Source organism: Coregonus lavaretus (assembly GCF_964263955.1).
Source record: "Coregonus lavaretus genome assembly, chromosome: 28".
In the NCBI taxonomy this organism is placed as follows: domain Eukaryota; kingdom Metazoa; phylum Chordata; class Actinopteri; order Salmoniformes; family Salmonidae; genus Coregonus; species Coregonus lavaretus.
Window position 1 is genome coordinate 33,708,999 of NC_140015.1, and position 18,726 is coordinate 33,727,724.

An 18,726-nucleotide genomic window follows, 5' to 3' on the forward strand; every position below is an offset into this window, starting at 1 on the left:
CCTTTGATTGTTAGTGTCTATCAAGCCCCCATTACATATATCACCAGTAGTACATTTACCGTTAATTCCTAAAATTTCTAATCTACAATGTTTGTTTGGTTACAGTAATTTATGTTAATGGATTCAATATATAATTATTCCAGTCTATTACCATTCTCATTGTCGGAGTTTGCAGAGCACACAACCTATGCTACAAGTTTTGGTTTATTTCATTCTATTTATGAGTTTTGTCAATTTAGTCATTGTCTTTTGTTTGGAGCTCTCCAGTCAATGTGGAGTAAGGACGCGCACCTGATTACGCATAGAAGTAGGACTATAGGCTACCTGGCCTGCGCGCAAGTGTAGGCAGACAAATGTGCTCATTTGGGGATCTGATATTATTTCTGATTGGCTTAACACTCAAAGTTATGTTTACTTCACCTCAAACAGCAAGCGAACAAAGTCAATTTCTACATCCATTGAGAATGAAAATAGTTCCTCGATGTATTTGAAAAATTGTTCCAGCTCTATCCCTTTCAATAATCACTGTGTGAAAGGGAAAAATGTAATGTTCTGATCCAGTGGAAATGTCATAAAATAGGCTTACCTGGTTACTTCTTATCCCTTGCGCAAATAGCCTGCAAATAGCCTACAGCTGTGTCTGTCCCGAGCTCCCTGGGGCAGGAAACTCTGAGGGCCCAGAAGATTTTATACAAAATTGCAAGTTTGCTAGCTTCGGGCCAGTCCCAAGTTAATAGTTGTAAACCATAACTGGCATGCAGATTGGTAGAAATAGTAAGATAAATTGTCATTCCACATGAGAAAGGTTACCAATTCCTTGTGTAGACTATTACCGGAAACTTCAGGAGAGTAAGGGCAGAATCTGCGAAAGCCAGCAGTAGTGGGAGGAGGATGGTCAGGTTACGTTTTTTTTCTTCTTTTTTATCTTGATGTCTTGCTCCCTCTTGAGTAAGTTGTGTCTTATTTCATCAAAGTGTGCTTAAAGCATCAGACAAGCTCAATGTACAGTCGTGGTCAAAAGTTTTGAGAATGACACAAATATACATTTTCACAAAGTCTGCTTCCTCAGTTTTTATGATGGCAATTTGCATATACTCCAGAATGTTATGAAGAGTGATCAGATTAATTGCAATTAATTGCAAAGTCCCTCTTTGCCATGAAAATGAACTTAATCCCAAAAAAACATTTCCACTGCATTTCAGCCCTGCCACAAAAGGACCAGCTGACATCATGTCAGTGATTCTCTCGTTAACACAGGTGAGAGTGTTGACGAGGACAAGGCTGGAGATCACTCTGTCATGCTGATTGAGTTAGAATAACAGACTGGAAGGGTGGTGCTTAAAATCATTGTTATTCCTCTGTTAACCATGGTTACCTGAAAGGAAACACGTGCCATCATCATTGCTTTGCACAAAAAGGGCTTCACAGGCAAGGATATTGCTGCTAGTAAGATTGCACCTAAATCAACCATTTATCGGATCATCAAGAACTTCAAGGAGAGAGGTTCAATTGTTGTGAAGAAGGCTTCAGGGCGCCCAAGAAATTCCAGCAAGCGCCAGGACCTTCTCCTAAAGTTGATTCAGCTGTGGGATCGGGGCACCACCAGTGCAGAGCTTGCTCAGGAATGGCAGCAGGCAGGTGTGAGTGCATCGCACGCACAGTGAGGCAAAGACTTTTGGAGGATGGCCTGGTGTCAAGAAGGGCAGCGAGGAAGCCACTTCTCTCCAGGAAAAACATCAGGGACAGACTGATATTCTGCAAAAGGTACAGGGATTGAACTGCTGAAGACTGGGGTAAAGTCATTTTCTCTGATGAATCCCCTTTCTGATTGTTTAGGGCATCCGGAAAAAAGCTTGTCCGGAGAAGACAAGGTGAGCGCTACCATCAGTCCTGTGTCATGCCAACAGTAAAGCATCCTGAGACCATTCATGTGTGGGGTTGCTTCTCAGCCAAGGGAGTGGGCTCACTCATAATTTTGCCTAAGAACACAGCCATGAATAAAGAATGGTACCAACACATCCTCCGAGAGCAACTTCTCCCAACCATCCAAGAACAGTTTGGTGACGAACAATGTCTTTTCCAGCATGATGGAGCACCTTGCCATAAGGCAAAAGTGATGACTAACTGGCTCGGGGAACAAAACATTGACATTTTGGGTCTATGGCCAGGAAACTCCCCAGACCTTAATCCCATTGAGAACTTGTGGTCAATCCTCAAGAGGTGGGTGGACAAACAAAAACCCACAAACTCCAAGCATTGATTATGCAAGAATGGGCTGCCATCAGTCAGAATGTGGCCTAGAAGTTAATTGACAGCATGCCAGGGCGGATTGCAGAGGTCTTGAAAAAGAAGGGTCAACACTGCAAATATGAACTCTTTGCATAAACTTAATGTAATGGTCAATAAAAGCCTTTGACACTTATGGAATACTTGTAATAATACTTCAGTATACCATAGTAACATCTGACAAAAATATCTAAAAACACTGAAGCAGCGAACTTTGTGAAGACCAATACTTGTGTCATTCTCAAAACTTTTGACCACGACTGTATATAGTTGATTTTATTCAAACACATACGGTGTGTCTATATATAGAAAAATACAATCGATTGGTCAAAAGAACAGACTACTTTCGGTCGACTAAGATGTTTTTTAGTCTGGGACAGCCCTACATTTTGCACTGTATGCCTGCCCGTTTCCTAACAAACCAATAAACTGTGTCTTAGTTTGTTCATTCATCATTGATGAAGGAGATATGCAGGCTTCAAGACTGGGAAGGGAAGGGGTGAGGAAACGGGCAAGAAGGTAGAGGGGATGGGGTGGAGGAGATTCATGGCAGTGAGCGTATTTGGGGGAATTGGGAAAGTCTCTTATCTGAATCCTGTCCTTGCTGGATAGAGGGGGAAGACCTACCCTCTGAACCACGTGGATGTGGGGTTGATAGACAGGGAACACATGCATTTATTACAGTATGTTAGTGACCAGTCACACTGGCTGGACAGCTTCACTGTACTTGAACCTAGGGTGACCACATTTAAAATGCCCAAATGCGGGACAACGGTATGATTTTGCGGGACATTCGTGGGACAGTGTAGCCTACACTTGAATAGTTTTTCCCAAGTTACACGCACACAAATCTCCCTACTGCTGCACCGAGCGAGCTAATTGAAGTGTACCTTGCCTACTGTTTTTCCTCAAGCAAAATGTTGTGATGCATAAACGAGAGACCACTTGCGTGGCAGTTTTATGGAAATCTGGGAATATATAGTCAAGGAAACATTTCAGGTTGGTCTCAGGAAATGTAAAACAGTTAGGAGGAGAGACTTTTAAAATGGGATTGAGTGAAGTAGTAGCAAATACGTTGAGCAACTAATGAGCATGAAGAGCCTCACAAGTTTGACAAAATGACCTTATATCTTTCAGTCTAATATGGCTATTTACTTACTTTTGTAGCTCTTCGTTAGACGCACGCACACTTTTTGTAAGTAGTTAACGATCCTCTCCAAGTTTAGCTGGAATTTAGCCTGAAAGGATTTGACAAATGTGATTGGGTGATGATATGACATTGGCCTACTTCTCTTCTTGCGCTGTGCAGAATATCAGATCTCAACAACGATTGGAGAATAGTTTAACATCACCGGCCCCACATCCTTGATATTTATCTTGTCATAAGTGCAACGTGACTGCAAAAGAGACAGGTTGGAATGTCAATTCTCATCAAATGAATAGGAAGTCTGACCGAAATACGCGACAAATGTACCTTTTTCCTAAATTAGTGGGGTTTTAATTTGTTGATAAAATGCGGGACATGATTGTTTGGTTGCGGGACGAAGGGCCAAAATGCGGGACTGTCCCGCACAATCCGGTACATGTGGTTACCCTACTTGAATCTTGAACCCTGAATCAGCTCTTTGTTTACAAATGAAAGCATCTGGTTCTCACTGACAGTATTATTGCCAGTCATTCAAATACTTTAATCCTGGAGTCACCTGCAGTCCAGCCAAGTCCTTGACGTGCTAACATTTAACCACACTTAGTATTTCCTCCTGGTTGAAGAGGCTATACAGAAGTTTTGCCTCTGGGGGTGCTCTTGAGCCAAAAGGGGTCCCCTATAGAGACAGAAATATTCTACAGAAATGACCTCATTGGACAGAAAGCGGCAGACCTCGCCACACCCATTTAGGTGCACCAAAAGCTAAAGTTCCACAGTGTATTTTTAACCTGTGCAGCAGGAATGTCCTGCTGGAAGGAAATCAGGAAAAAGAGGCAACAGAATTCCCTGGCTGGGTTGATACTGTTAAATCTGCATAGGGAGGATGGTGTCTGTCTGAAACAGTAAGTCTATCGCGCTCTCCCAAAAGTTCGGTTGATGAGTAAAACGCTCTGTGTATGCTATCCTGATGCAGTAAAAACAAAAATAGAAAAATGAAGTAAGCTTTATGCAACGTCTTTTTGAGTGCAGACCAATCACACTCTATTGCTTATCTGAAGCAGTTAGTCTGACTGACAGGTTTATGAAGCTGGACCATGTTTAACCTGAGAGAGGCTCACTCACAGCCCGCTCTGAGGGGTGGATGGACCATGTTTAACCTGAGAGAGGCTCACTCACAGCCCGCTCTGAGGGGTGGATGGAGAGCTTGGTTGTGTCCCAAAATGGCACCCTATTCCCTATATAGTGCACTACTTTAGACCAGGGCCCGTTGGGAGATTAATTGCAGTGTGTCTTGTCTTCTTTTCTCTCTCTCATTCTCCCTCTCTCTCTGCCTCTTTTCATCTGTCTTTTAGCGAGACCTGTGGTCAGTCAGTCATGAGCAGACTGAGCTGATAGCTTGATGATCTCAGGCCCAGCGTCTGTCTGTCTGTCTGTCTGTCTGTCTGTCTGTCTGTCTGTCTGTCCTGTCTGTCCTGTCTGTCCTGTCTGTCCTGTCTGTCCTGTCTGTCCTGTCTGTCCTGTCTGTCCTGTCTGTCCTGTCTGTCTGTCTGTCTGTCTGTCTGTCTGTCTGTCTGTCTGTCTGTCTGTCTGTCTGTCTGTCTGTCTGTCTGTCTGTCTGTCTGTCTGTCTGTCTGTCTGTCTGTCTGTCTGTCTGTCTGTCTGTCTGTCTGTCTGTCTGTCTGTCTGTCTGTCTGTCTGTCTGTCTGTCTGTCTGTCTGTCTGTCGAGTACAGAGAGAGGGTGTGTCTGTCTGTCTGTGTCATAGTGGAATGTGGTGGTGCTTAGGTGTGGGGTGGGCAGAGAGGTAGATGGTGGTGGATCAATATACACTACCGTTCAAAAGTTTGGGGTCACTTAGAAATGTCCTTGTTTTCGAAAGAAAAGCAATTTTTTTGTCCATTAAAATAACATCAAATTGATCAGAAATACAGTGTAGACATTGTTAATGTTGTGAATGGCTATTGTAGCTGGAAACTGATGATTTTTAATGGAATATCTACAGAGGCCCATTATCAGCAACCATCAGTCCTGTGTTCCAATGGCACGTTGTGTTTGCTAATCCAAGTTTATCATTTTAAAAGGCTAATTGATCATTAGAAAACCCTTTTGCAATTATGTTAGCACAGCTGAAAACTGTTGTGCTGATTAAAGAAGCAATAAAACTGGCCTTCTTGAGACTAGCTGAGTATCTGGAGCATCAGCAATTATGGGTTCGATTACAGGATCAAAATGGCCAAAAACAAAGAACTTTCTTCTGAAACTCGTCAGTCTATTCTTGTTCTGAGAAATTAAGGCTATTCCATGCGAGAAATTACCAAGAAACTGAAGATCTCGTACAACGCTGTGTACTACTCCCTTCACAGAACAGCGCAAAATGGCTCTAACCAGAATCGAAAGAGGAGTGGGAGTAAAAAAATAATAATTTTGTAAAGTATAAAAATGCGCTGCAATTTTTCAATAAAATAAACTGCTGTTCCAATTGCGTCCACTGGATGGCGCAATAGCAATTGTGTTAAGCAAGCAAACTGTTTATACCGGGGCAGAGCAAGTAGGTCAAGCACGTGCAGCCAATGAGCTACTTTGTTTTGCCCGCGATATTTATTACGGCTTCTACTTTTAACATTATGTGCTTTGGCACCCTCATTGCCCCAATATGTCTCTGTCAAAAAAGAGAAAAGTGGACGCAGAGTGCAGAGTGTTCCAAGAAAAATGGTCATCCTATTTCTTCACGGAATTGAATGGGAAAGCTGTATGTTTGGTGTGTTCAGAGCATGTTGCAGTGCTGAAAGAATATAACCTTCGTCGCCACTATGTGAGTCTTCATGCCGACAAATATGACAACTTTCAAGGACAGCGGAGATGAGAGAAGGTGAATGAACTGTTGGCGGGTCTGAAGAAACAGCAGTCTGTGTTTACTCACAGCCGAGACATCAGTGACGCTGCAGTGAAAGCTAGCTACCTCATTGCTAATGAAATCGCAGTGGCTTCAAAACCATTTAGTGAGGGTGAATTTGTAAAAACATGCATGATGAAGGCAGCGGAGATTGTGTGCCCTGAAAAGCGGCAGGCTTTTGCAAATATCAGCCTGACAAGAAACACAGTTGCAGACAGGATTTCCGATCTTTCAGTGGATTTGGACAGCCAGTTGAAGCAAAAAGTAAAGTCATTTATTGCGTTTTCGGTTGCAATTGATGAAAGCACGGACATTACAGATGTTGCACAACTGGCCATTTTCAATCCGCGGAGTTGATGACACATTGACCGTCACCGAGGAGTTCGTGGAGTTGGTGCCGATGACAGATACAACGACAGCAGCTGATATTTTTACCGCACTCGTCGGCGCGCTGGACAGGGTCTGAGTGGACTGGTCCCGCGCTGTCAGCCTGGCTACAGATGGTATAGCCCTCAATGATCGGGAAAAAAGCAGGCGTTGTGACAAAGTTCAGAGAGAAAGTGCAATCTGCAAATGGAGGACATGATTTTTTGACTTTTCACTGTATTTTGCACCAGGAGGCTTTGTGTTGCAAGTCATTAAAGATGGATAACGTCATGAAGGTGGTCATCCAAACTGTTAATTTCATCCGATCCAGAAGCCTGAATCACCGTCAGTTTGACAGCCTTCTCAGAGAGAAAGACCACATCTATGGCCTGCCATACCACACTAAGGTAAGATGGTTAAGCCGAGGTGCTGTGCTGAGGCGTTTCTTTGATTTACGAGAAGAAATTGAACAGTTCATGGAAGAAAAGGGCAAACCAGTGTTAGAATTTCATTCCGCAGAATGGATGCAGGACCTTGCATTTATGGTGGATGTTACAGAGCACCTGAATAACTTGAACAAACAGCTGCAAGGGCGCAACAAAGTTGTCACGCAGTATTATGACAGTATACGTTCTTTCAAGTTGAAGCTGTCATTGTGGGAGACGCAACTTGCCGGTGGTGATGCAGCTCACTTCCCCTGTCTGAAAAATGTGTGCGCGACCCAACATGTGGCAGACATGAAGCGGTTCAAAGATAAAATAACGGGACTGTTACGGGAGTTTGAGCAACGCTTTCAGATTTATGTTTATATGTTTTTATGTTGATGTGCTATTGTTTTTAATTGATTTTATTTGTATATTTAACCTATTCTTGACTCTGGTTCTTGCACTTGTTTGGGGAACAGGATTTCATTATTTTTATCTACATTTCTGCCTGAGAAATGACACCCTGATATAGTTCTGTGATATACTTCTGTGAATCACTGAGGCATTGTGTGTTTGTGTGTTCTTTGTCCTCAGAACTTTCAAATAACTTGAGGTGTTTTATGATTAATAGTGATGTTGTGCTTTTGGACACTGTCCTCAGGCTCCAGCTTTATGTTTATATGTTTTTATGTTGATGTGCTATTGTTTTTAATTGTTTTTATTTTATTTGTATATTTAACCTATTCTTGACTCTGTGGTTCTTGCACTTGTTTGGGGAACAGGATTTCATTATTTGTATCTACATTTCTGCCTGAGAAATGACACCCTGATATAGTTCTGTGATCTGTGAAAAAGTTATGTTAATCACTGAGGCATTGTGTGTTTGTGTGTTCTTTGTCCTCAGAACTTTCAAATAACTTGAGGTGTTTTATGATTAATAGTGATCTTGTGCTTTTGGACACTGTCCTCAGGCTCCAGCTTTATGTTTATATGTTTTTATGTTGATGTGCTATTGTTTTTAATTGATATTATTTTATTTGTATATTTAACCTATTCTTGACTCTGTGGTTCTTGCACTTGTTTGGGGAACAGGATTTCATTATTTTTATCTACATTTCTGCCTGAGAAATGACACCCTGATATAGATCTGTGAAACAGTTCTGTTAATCACTGAGGCATTGTGTGTTTGTGTGTTCTTTTTCTTTAGAATTTTCAAATAAACTTGACGTGTTTTATGATTAATAGTGATGTTGTGCTTGTACTATTTTGGACACACTGTCCTCAGGCTCCAGCTTTATGTTGTATGTTGATCGTATTAAAACAAAGAAAACAATCTGAAGTTGTTGTTTTTAAGTTATATATACCATGATTTTTTCCGGTCCGGCCCACTTGGGAATAGATTTTCCTCCATGTGGCCCCTGAGCTAAAATGAGTTTGACACCCCTGCATTAGAATGTCTAGTTTGAGAAACAGATGCCTCACAGGTCCTCAACTGGCAGCTTCATTAAATAGTACCCGCAAAAACGCCAGTCTCAACGCCGACAGTGAAGAGGCGACTTTGGGATGCTGACCTTCTAGGCAGATTTGCAAAGAAAAAGCCATATCTCAGACTGGCCAATAAAAATAAAAGATTAAGATGGGCAAAAGAACACAGACACTGGACAGAGGAAGATTGGGGGGAAAAAAGTGTTATGGACAGACAAATCGAAGTTTGAGGTGTTCGGATCACAAAAAACAATATTTGTGAGACGCAGACCAAATGAAAAGATGCTGGAGGAGTGCTTGATGCCATCTGTCAAGCATGGTGGAGGCAATGTGATGGTCTGGGGGTGCTTTGGTGGTGGTAAAGTGGGAGATTTGTACAGGGTAAAAGGGATCTTGAAGAAGGAAGGCTATCACTCCATTTTGCAACGACATGCAATACCCTGTGGATGGCGCTTGATTGGAGCCAATTTCCTCCTACAACAAGACAATGACCTAAAGCACAGCTCCAAACTATGCAAGAACTATTTAGGGAAGAAGCAGTCAGCTGTTGTTCTTTCTATAATGGAGTGGCCAGCACAGTTACCGGATCTCAACCCTATTGAGCTGTTGTGGGTGCAGCTTGACCGTATGGTATGTAAGAAGTGCCCATCAAGCCAATCCAACTTGTGGGAGGTGCTTCAGGAAGCATGGGGGGAAATCTCTTCAGATTACCTCAACAAATTGACAACTAGAATGCCAAAGGTCTACAAGGCTGTAATTGCTGCAAATGGAGGATTCTTTGACGAAAGCAAAGTTTGAAGGACCATTATTATTTCTATTAAAAATCATTATTTCCTATTCAAACTCATTTCATGTATGTTTTCATGTAAAACAAGGACATTTCTAATTGACCCCAAACTTTTGAACGGTAGTGTACATCAACTGACCTTTCACATCTACAAAAAGAAAATATACTCTACCAGTTGTTCATAATGTCTTTCTCTTTTTTACTCTCCCTCCCTCCCTCTCTTCCTCTCCTCCTCCTCTTATACCCTACAGGTCAGCTACCACCTGCGGTTCACCTTTAGTCCCCGTAATGCCCCGGCCAAGGAGAAGTCTGAGCTAAACATCAACAATGACTTTGACTGGCACACCCTTAACCTGTTCCCCCTCTTCCAACTTCCCGGTCCTAGGGAGCAGTACGACCTCCAGGGGGGCACGCCCGGTGAGCCCTAACCCTAATTGTAACCCTAAACCTATCCCCTAAGTTTAACATGGCCTTTGTACTCGTGGGGAAGTGGGAAATGTCCCCAAGATGGATAATTTTCCTTGTTTTACTATCCTTGTCGGGACTTTCAGGGATTTCCGGTACCCACAAGGATAAAAATACACACACACACACACACACAGTCTCAGGATTTATACGTTTGTGTTTGTCTGTTCATATTGCCTGTGTGCATGTTAAGACGGATTACTGATAAGACAGACAGAGCGAAGAGAGAGAGATAGTGAGGGAAAGTGTTGAAAGACAAGGGTGGGGATGGAGGGAGGGAGGGAGGGAAGAAGACGTGGAATGAGAGTGATAAATTCAGAGCGAGTCAGAGGGAATTGGAGAGAAGTGTGTCAACATATGTTTATGGGTGATTGTCCATTCCAATCATTTCTGTAGCAAAAATATTTTGACTTGGCAATCCTGATTATTTGACAGGGCAGAGGAGCAATATAATATTTATAATATTTAAAAGATAAGTACTGCATTATACATTCACTGGATGAGAACTTGTGTTCATTAGGCACCAAACGGACTGAAACAGGGAGGAACTATCTGGACTGGTCCAATAAGAAATTCTCCTTTTTGTTTTCCATTGCAAAACATTTTCAGTTGTGTGCCCTAATGAACACCACCCTGATCTGTCATCCATGTTGGTTAATGAGACATTATTGACAGTGAATCTTTTCAAGCATAAACACAGTAAATATAGTAAACAACACCAACTGTTTCTGCAGGCTCCTTCGGGAACAGTGGATCAGAGCCAGATACGAGAGGAATGAGTTTGTGTGTGTGGAGAGACAGTAGCTGTCTGAAGCATGACAAACACTTTTTTTATTTTTTTATTAAACGCAACTCTACTTTGCATAAAAGTGTCTCCTAAGTGGCATATACTATATAAAATGTCAAATTCTGTACTCCTACACAGGTGGGTTTAACCAACTGCCGCAGTCAGGTGCACTGTCATTATCTCTTGTGTTCACAGATCACCCACTCGATGGGAGAGCTTTAGCTATTTGTACAGCCCCTTGAAAGATAACCTTTCCTCCCTGCTCCCTCCTTGTTCCCATGGCAACCCTGGCTTTGTGTCACAGGGCCACAGGGTTTGGCTGAGCCCTGTAATCTAGTGATACCCCCTTGTCACACTACCTTTCTGACCCAAACTGTATTTTTCACAGCTTTGCCTTTATCATCAGGAAACTAGATGTTAGTTTTTTTTGTCCATCCACATGGATGCACTTAGTTCTCTCTGATAAATGGTGATAGTGATGGCTCAGGTATTTGTTTTTAGATCTTTTCCAGAAACAATGGTGGTGGTTGCATAACAAGTAGTGTATTATATAGAGAATAGGATGCCATTTGAGATTTGCCCCATCTCTCTGCTCATGGCTCCAGGTCCTCCATCTTTGATCCTGGCCTTTTGATGCCCTTCCTCCTTCCTCTTTGAAGCTATGTCCATATTCTGACTCCCGGAAGAGGAAGAGATGATTAACGAGGGATGAGAACAGGAGAGATGGCGTTCTGGTGTCCTCTACTGAGCCAGACCTTTGATCTAAAATTAAGTGGCTGTGTTAATGTGTCTCTAATGGGAGATATCAGGGTCATGTTCATTAAAGCACAAAATGGAAAACGTTTATGAAAATGTTCCATTCTTATTGGTGTTTCAGTGTTTTTATCTTTTTTTAAATCTTTTTTTTGTGTGTGCTTAATGAACATGGCCCAAGGCTCGCCTAGAGGACACCATTCCAGTCTACATGATAATTACCACAAAGAGTTTCAGTCAGAATACATGATTTTTAAATATAGATACAATTTAAAAAGGGTTCATCATTACTGAGGCCTAGCTCCTGCCTCTTAATGCCAGTTATCCCTTCATCAGTTCAGATTGTTCAGTGAATAGCTGTTGTCATCATTTTCAGATCAGCATATGTTAATATGAACTTTTGGTGGGGTGAAGGAATGATCTGGTAAAAAGGTCAGATAATGAGTCATAATTTCCTGTTTATCTCCATGGTAATGGAAGAGTGTCATACTTAGAACCAGATGTTTTTTCCCACCAAAATATGACATGAACAGGAAAAACAATAGGCCCTAGGGATAGGCTCTAACTAGGGCTCCGAGTTTTGCCAGGTCAAGTCACGTGGTCAGGAAAAACTTGTGTCCGTGTCATCATGACTTGTGTCCGTGTCGCCATGACTTGTGTCCGTGTCGTCATGGCTTGTCAGTGTCGTCATGACTTGTGTCCGTGTCGTCATGACTTGTGTCCGTGTCGTCATGGCTTGTCAGTGTCGTCATGACTTGTGTCCGTGTCGCCATGACTTGTGTCCGTGTCGCCATGACTTGTGTCCGTGTCGCCATGACTTGTGTCCGTGTCGTCATGACTTGTGTCCGTGTCGTCATGGCTTGTCAGTGTCATCATGACTTGTGTTTGACAACATTGTCAGGAGACTGATGAAAGAAACTCCCTAGGCTCCAGCCCATGCTTGCACTGATCCATAGGGAGGAATGCACAAGGGCCCACATTGTTAGAATTGAGACGCAGTTATTCTAACATAACCTGGCTCCTCTCCGTAGGTTACTTCCGCGAGGGCTTCCTGGCGGTGCAGCATGCGGTCAACCGGGCCATCATGCGTTCCTATAACAGCACGGGAGCAGCCTGGCTCCTCTCCCGCACCCGGGTGGTCCTCCGCCGGTTCCCCTTCCCACCGTTCATCTACGACGTGTTCATACTGGCCATCCAGAACCAGCTGCCCCTCCTCCTGGTGCTCAGCCTCACCTACACCTCCCTGAACATCGTGAGGGCCGTGGTGCAGGAGAAGGAGAGGAAGCTCAAGGTGGGTGAAGGGGTGAGGTGGTGGATTACCTGTCTGTCAATCAAGCAAACTGTTAATCTCACTCTACTCACTCTCTACAGGAGTACATGCGGATGATGGGCCTCAGTAACTGGCTGCACTGGATGGCCTGGTTCCTCATGTTCTTCCTCTTCCTCTCCATCTCCATGTTCTTCGTCACGCTGCTCTTCTGCATCAAGGTGAGTTTACACTTTACATAACTGTTATGTTACAAAACAAAAACACTTCACTAGTTTTTTTCTTTCTATTGCTTAGAGAAGGGGCATGATTCTAAATTGTCAATTGTTTTTTCAACTGTTCACCTCTTGACTAACGAGGTCACGTCAATCAAGAGAATGTCTCTGACTAGCAGTACCTGTCTGAATAAGGTTGATATAATAAAGCTAATGTGTTCATTAGGCACTAAACGAAAGAAAACCATCTGAAACATGGAAGGACTACCTGAAATTGTCCAATAAGAAATGCTTGTTTTCGTTTTGTGTTGCAAAAGGTTTTCCTACGTTTTGCTACAGTGTGCCCTAATGAACCCAAACCAAGGTGTCGGTGTCAAATACAGTGTGTTTAGTATTGATGATGATAATGATGTTCCTTCCTGTCCTGGCCTTTTCTAGGTCAGCCCTAATGGAGCTGTGTTGACCTATAGTGACCCCACCCTGGTATTAGTCTTCCTGCTCGTCTTCGCCGTGGCAACCATCAACTTCAGCTTCATGATCAGTGCCTTCTTCTCAAGAGGTGTGTGTGTGTGTCTCAAGAGGTTTGATAGTGTGTGTCTCAAGAGGTGTGTGTGTGTGTCTCGAGGTTTGTTAGTGTGTGTCTCAAGATGTCTGTCTGTCTATCCATTCTTCTGTCTGTCTGTTTATTCATGGTTTTCTAAAACCTTAGCTGTTCTCTGCTATCTGAGAGATGCTCCATTGTGTATAGTATGTTCTGTTCAATGTACTGTAGGTCATATTATTTGACTCTCCTGTGGTTGTTAGTCTTTCCTCTCTGAGTGAACAGCAGTAAACCAGCTCCATCAATCATTGGAGCCTGGAAGATGGTCAATCAAATGTCATTTCAGCTTCATGGAATAATAGAACAATCAGTCAGCGTGACGAACTGGAACAAAGGGGAGAGGAGATGTGGTGAAAAACATGTATGTGAACATGTTTGTGTTTTGCAGCGAATACGCTTGCTTGGGCGTTTTAGAATAATGAATTATTTATGTTATAATCTAAGGCGATTGATGCTATATGATACATTACATTTCCAGTTCTACACATCCTGGGTCTTGAGCTAATGTAGGCTCGGCACAATGCGGATGTTGATTTCTTAGCCCTGCTGGTGTGGTCAGAGTTGTGCTGTACTGTAATGATGACTTGTGAGGTCAGCAGACAGTCATGTCAACAAGTCTACGTACTGACTTTTACAGAGGCTGTTTGGTTGTTTATGTCCACCGTTGTCAGGGTCCAGAAAGGCACACTGTAGCAAAACGTTTCAAAACGTAAAACAAAAATATGTGTTTCTTATTGGACACGTTCAGATGGTACCTCCTCATTTCACTCAGTTTGGGGAGGTTTTCTTCTGTTTTGTGCCTACTGAACACGACCGAGGATTAAAGCACAGCCAATCACACACAGCCAATCACACACCGGCTCATTTGGTTATTGCTAATATAATACCCTCACACAAAAAGGAAATTGTGATTTATTAAGTGGCCTTCAGTTGATTACACTTGATAGTCCTTTATCATTTCTCCTTCTATACTTTCTTATCTTTTCGAACAAAAAAGTCCAGTCCAGACCCTCCAATTTCTCCAAATCGTTCTTTAACAAAAGAGTGCAGATAGAGATTCAAATGATCTGTGATTGTGTTCAAGGCCATTTTGGACTCTGGTGTAATCAGGCAAGCTGTTATTTACTCCCAGCAGTCATACAATTTCTGTCAGGGTTTGGCTTTTAAAAGAGTAGCTGAAAGCTTAGCTAATTAAAATCTTGAAATTGCGTCTGATTGCAGTGTAAATTATATGCATCTTCTTTGAGCCTATTGGTTGGGTGTGTGACATACAGTATGATGTCATTATTAGAGTAGAGTGAGAAAGGGCTTTTAGCTGGTTAGGTGAGTGGGTACTCCCATTCAGACAGGCTCCTCAGCATGACTTGGCAAAGAGTGCTTCATTTAAATTCAGGAAGCAAACTGAAACATTATTTCTTAATTGCTTTTTGCTTCTTGCTGGTAGTAATGGAGGAATCAACCAGGCCTGAACGTTGGGGTCCACTGGGGACTGGATCAGGGGCTGATATGGAAGGAGCGCCCCTTTGTGGGCTGTAGAGTCTGAGGTTTTTAGTGTCTTGCGTTTAGAGATGAGGCATTTCTTCCTTTGTCTTTCTTTCTCCCTGTCTCTGTCTCCGCACTCGCTCTCGCCTAATTTATTTATATTTGCTACCACTCTCCCCCATTTGTCAGGAAAAGGTAGAGTAGCTCATATCCCCTTCTCTCTCCACCTCTCCTCTCTCTTTCTCCCTCTCCTACTGTCAGGTAGGCACCCTGGGCTCTCTGGGGACTGAATTATTCATGTCCCTAGGTGGGAAAGCAGGTGGAATAGGATTCAAGATGATGAATGTTTTCTGTGAGTAATGTTTCTCTCTTTCTCTCTCTCTCTCTCACTCACTCACTCTCGCTCTGTCTCTCTCTCACTCGCTCGCTCACTCACTCTCTCTCTCTGTCTCTCTCTCACTCGCTCACTCACTCACTCTCTCTCTCTGTCTCTCTCTGAATGTGTGTGTCCGTGAGTGCTAGTCTGAAAGGAATGCAGAATGACGAAGGCCTTGTATATTATCAGGAAGTGTCTTTTGTGTCAGACGGTGAAACTTTCTCTCGGTCTCTCTTGAAGAAGATATTTTATCTCAACAAGGCTAACCTTGATAAATAAAGGTTGAAAGAATCACAGATAACAAATACAGATAGCCTAGCTCTTGTTCAGCTGACGGGCACAGAATAAATATATCCAGTTATCTTAAGATGAATCTTCGACCCTGGCATTGCACACAGAGGACCAATGAATCCCCTGTTCTAACTACCTCTCCCTGGCCCAGAGTTGTCTTCTATGTAATTTTGTAAAACTTCAATTATCAAATCAAATCTAATTTGATTGGTCACATACACATATTTAGCAGATGTTATTGCGGGTGTAGCGAAATACTTGTGTTCCCAACAGTGCAGTAGTATCTAACAATTCACAACAATACACACATCTAAAAGTAAAAGAATGGAATTAAGAAATATATAAATATTAGATTGAGCAATGTCGGAGTGGCATTGACTAAAATACAGTAGAATAGAATACAGTATATACATATGAGATGAGTAAAGCAGTATGTAAACATTATTAAAGTGACTAGTGAGCCATTATTAAAGTGGCCAGTGATTCCAAGTCTATGTATATAGGGCAGCAGCCTCTAAGGTGCAGGGTTGCGTAACTGGGTGGAAGCTGGCTAGTGATGGCTATTTAACAGTCTGATGGCTTTGAGATAGAAGCTGTTTTTCAGTCTCTCTGTCCCAGCTTTGATGCACCTGTACTGACCTCACCTTCTGGATGATAGTGGGGTGAACAGGCCGTGGCTTGGGTGGTTGATCTTTTTGGCCTTCCTGTGACATCGGGTGCTGTAGGTGTCTTGGTAGTTTGCCCCCGGTGATGCATTGGGCAGACCGCACCACCCTCTGGAGAGCCCTGCGGTTGCGGGCGGTGCAGTTACCGTACCAGGCGGTGATACAGCCCAAAATGATGCTCTCAATTGTGCATCTGTAAAAGATTGTGAGGGTTTTAGGGGCCAAGACAATATTATTCAGCCTCCTGAGGTTGAAGAGGCTCTGTTGCGCCTTCTTCACCACACTGTCTGTGTGGGTGGACCATTTTAGATCGTCAGTGATGTGTACGCCGAGGGACTTGAAGCTTTCCACCTTCTCCACTGTGGTCCCATCGATGTGGATAGGGGCGTGCTCCCTCTGCTGTTTCCTGAAGTCCACGATCAGCTCCTTGTTTTGTTGACGTTGAGTGAGAGGTTATTTTCCTTGCACCACTCTCCCAGGGCCCTCACCTCCTCCCTGTAGGCTGTCTCGTTTGTTGTTGGTAATCAGGCCTACTACTGTTGTGTCGTCTGCAAACTTGATGATTGAGTTGGAGGTGTGCGTGGCCACGCAGTCATGGCTGAACAGGGAGTACAGGAGGGGGCTGAGCACGCACCCTTGTGGGGCCCCTGTGTTGAGGATCAATGAAGTGGAGGTGGTGTTTCCTACCTTCACCACCTGGGGGCGGCCCGTCAGCCGTCAGGAAGTCCAGGACCCAGTTGCATAGGGCGGGGTTCAGACCCAGGGCCCTGAGCTTAATGATAAGCTTGGAGGGTACTATGGTGTTGAATGCTGAGCTATAGTCAATGAACAGCATTCTTACATAGGTATTCCTCTTGTCCAGGTGGGATAGGGTAGTTTGCAGTATGATGGCGATTGCATCGTCTGTGGCTCTATTGGGGCGGTAAGTTAATTGATGTGGGTCTAGGGTGTCAGGTAAGGTGGAGGTGATATGATCCTTAACTAGCCTCTCAAAGCACTTCATGATGACAGAAGTGAGTGCTACGGGGCGATAGTCATTTAGTTCAGTTACCTTTGCTTTCTTGGATACAGGAACAATGGTGGACATATTGAAGCAAGTGGGGACACAGACTGGGATAGGGAGAGATTGAATATGTCTGATGAACTCAGTCACCGTATCCGTGTATTCGTCAATGTTATTCTCAGAGGCTACCCAGAACATATTCCAGTCCACATGATCAAAACAATCTTGAAGCATGGATTCCAATTGGTCAGACCAGTGTTGAATAGACCTTAGCACGGGTACTTCCTGTTTGAGTTTCTGCCTATCGGAAGGGAGGAGCAAAATAGAGTCTTGATCAGATTTGCTGAAGGGAGGGCGGGGGAGGGCCTTGTAGGCAATTCGAAAAGTTGAGTAGCAGTGGTCCAATGTTTTCCCAGAGCGAGTGCTACAGTCAATGTGTTGGTAGAACTTCGGTAGCGTTTTCCTCAAATTTGCTTTGTTAAAATCCCCAGCTACAGTTGAAGTCGTAAGTTTACATACACTTAGGTTGGAGTCATTAAAACTCGGTTTTCAACCACTCCACAAATTTCTTGTTAACAAACTATAGTTTTGGCAAGTCGTTAGGACATCTACTTGGTGCATGACACAAGTAATTTTTCCAACAATTGTTTACAGACAGATTATTTCACTGTTTACATACACTAAGTTGACTGTGCCTTTAAACAGCTTGGAAAATTCTAGAAAATGATGTCATGGCTTTAGAAGCTTCTAATAGGCTAATTGACATCATTTGAGTCAATTGGAGGTGTACCTGTGGATGTATTTCAAGGCCTACCTTCAAACTCAGTGCCTCTTTGCTTGACATCATGGGAAAATCAAAAGAAATCAGCCAAGACCTCAGAAAAAAAATGGTAGATCGCCACAAGTCTGGTTCATCCTTGTGAGCAATTTCCAAGCGCCTGAAGGTACCACGTTCAACTGTGCAAACAATAGTACGCAAGTATAAACACCATGGACCACGCTGCCGTCATACCGCTCAGGAAGGAGACGTGTTCTGTCTCCTAGAGATGAATGTACTTTGGTGCGAAAAGTGCAAATCAATCCCAGAACAACAGCAAAGGACCTTGTGAAGATGCTGGAGGAAACAGGTACAAAAGTATCTATATCCACAGTAAAATGTGTCCTATATCGACATAACCTGAAAGGCCGCTCAGCAAGGAAGAAGCCACTGCTCCAAAACCGCCATAAAAGCCAGACTACGGTTTGCAACTGCACATGGGGACAAAGATTGTACTTTTTTGAGAAATGTCCTCTGGTCTGATGAAACAAAAATAGAACTGTTTGGCTATAATGACATTGTTATGTTTGGAGGAAAAAGGGGGTGGCTTGCAAGCCGAAGAACAACATCCCAACCGTGAAGCATGGGGGTGGCAGCATCATGCTGTGGGGGTGCT

General features: G+C 43.2%; 1 protein-coding gene across 1 annotated transcript in view; it reads left to right on the plus strand.

Annotated features, from left to right (window-relative positions):
* abca3b (ATP-binding cassette, sub-family A (ABC1), member 3b) overlaps positions 1 to 18,726 on the plus strand; it is a 69,552-nt gene that overhangs the window by 11,830 nt on the left and 38,996 nt on the right. Inside the window, exons 5-8 of the mRNA XM_084146303.1 lie at positions 9,640 to 9,805; positions 12,425 to 12,684; positions 12,765 to 12,881; positions 13,314 to 13,434. Coding sequence (XP_084002429.1) covers positions 9,640 to 9,805; positions 12,425 to 12,684; positions 12,765 to 12,881; positions 13,314 to 13,434 — 664 coding nt within the window. The remainder of the gene's footprint in view (positions 1 to 9,639; positions 9,806 to 12,424; positions 12,685 to 12,764; positions 12,882 to 13,313; positions 13,435 to 18,726) is intronic.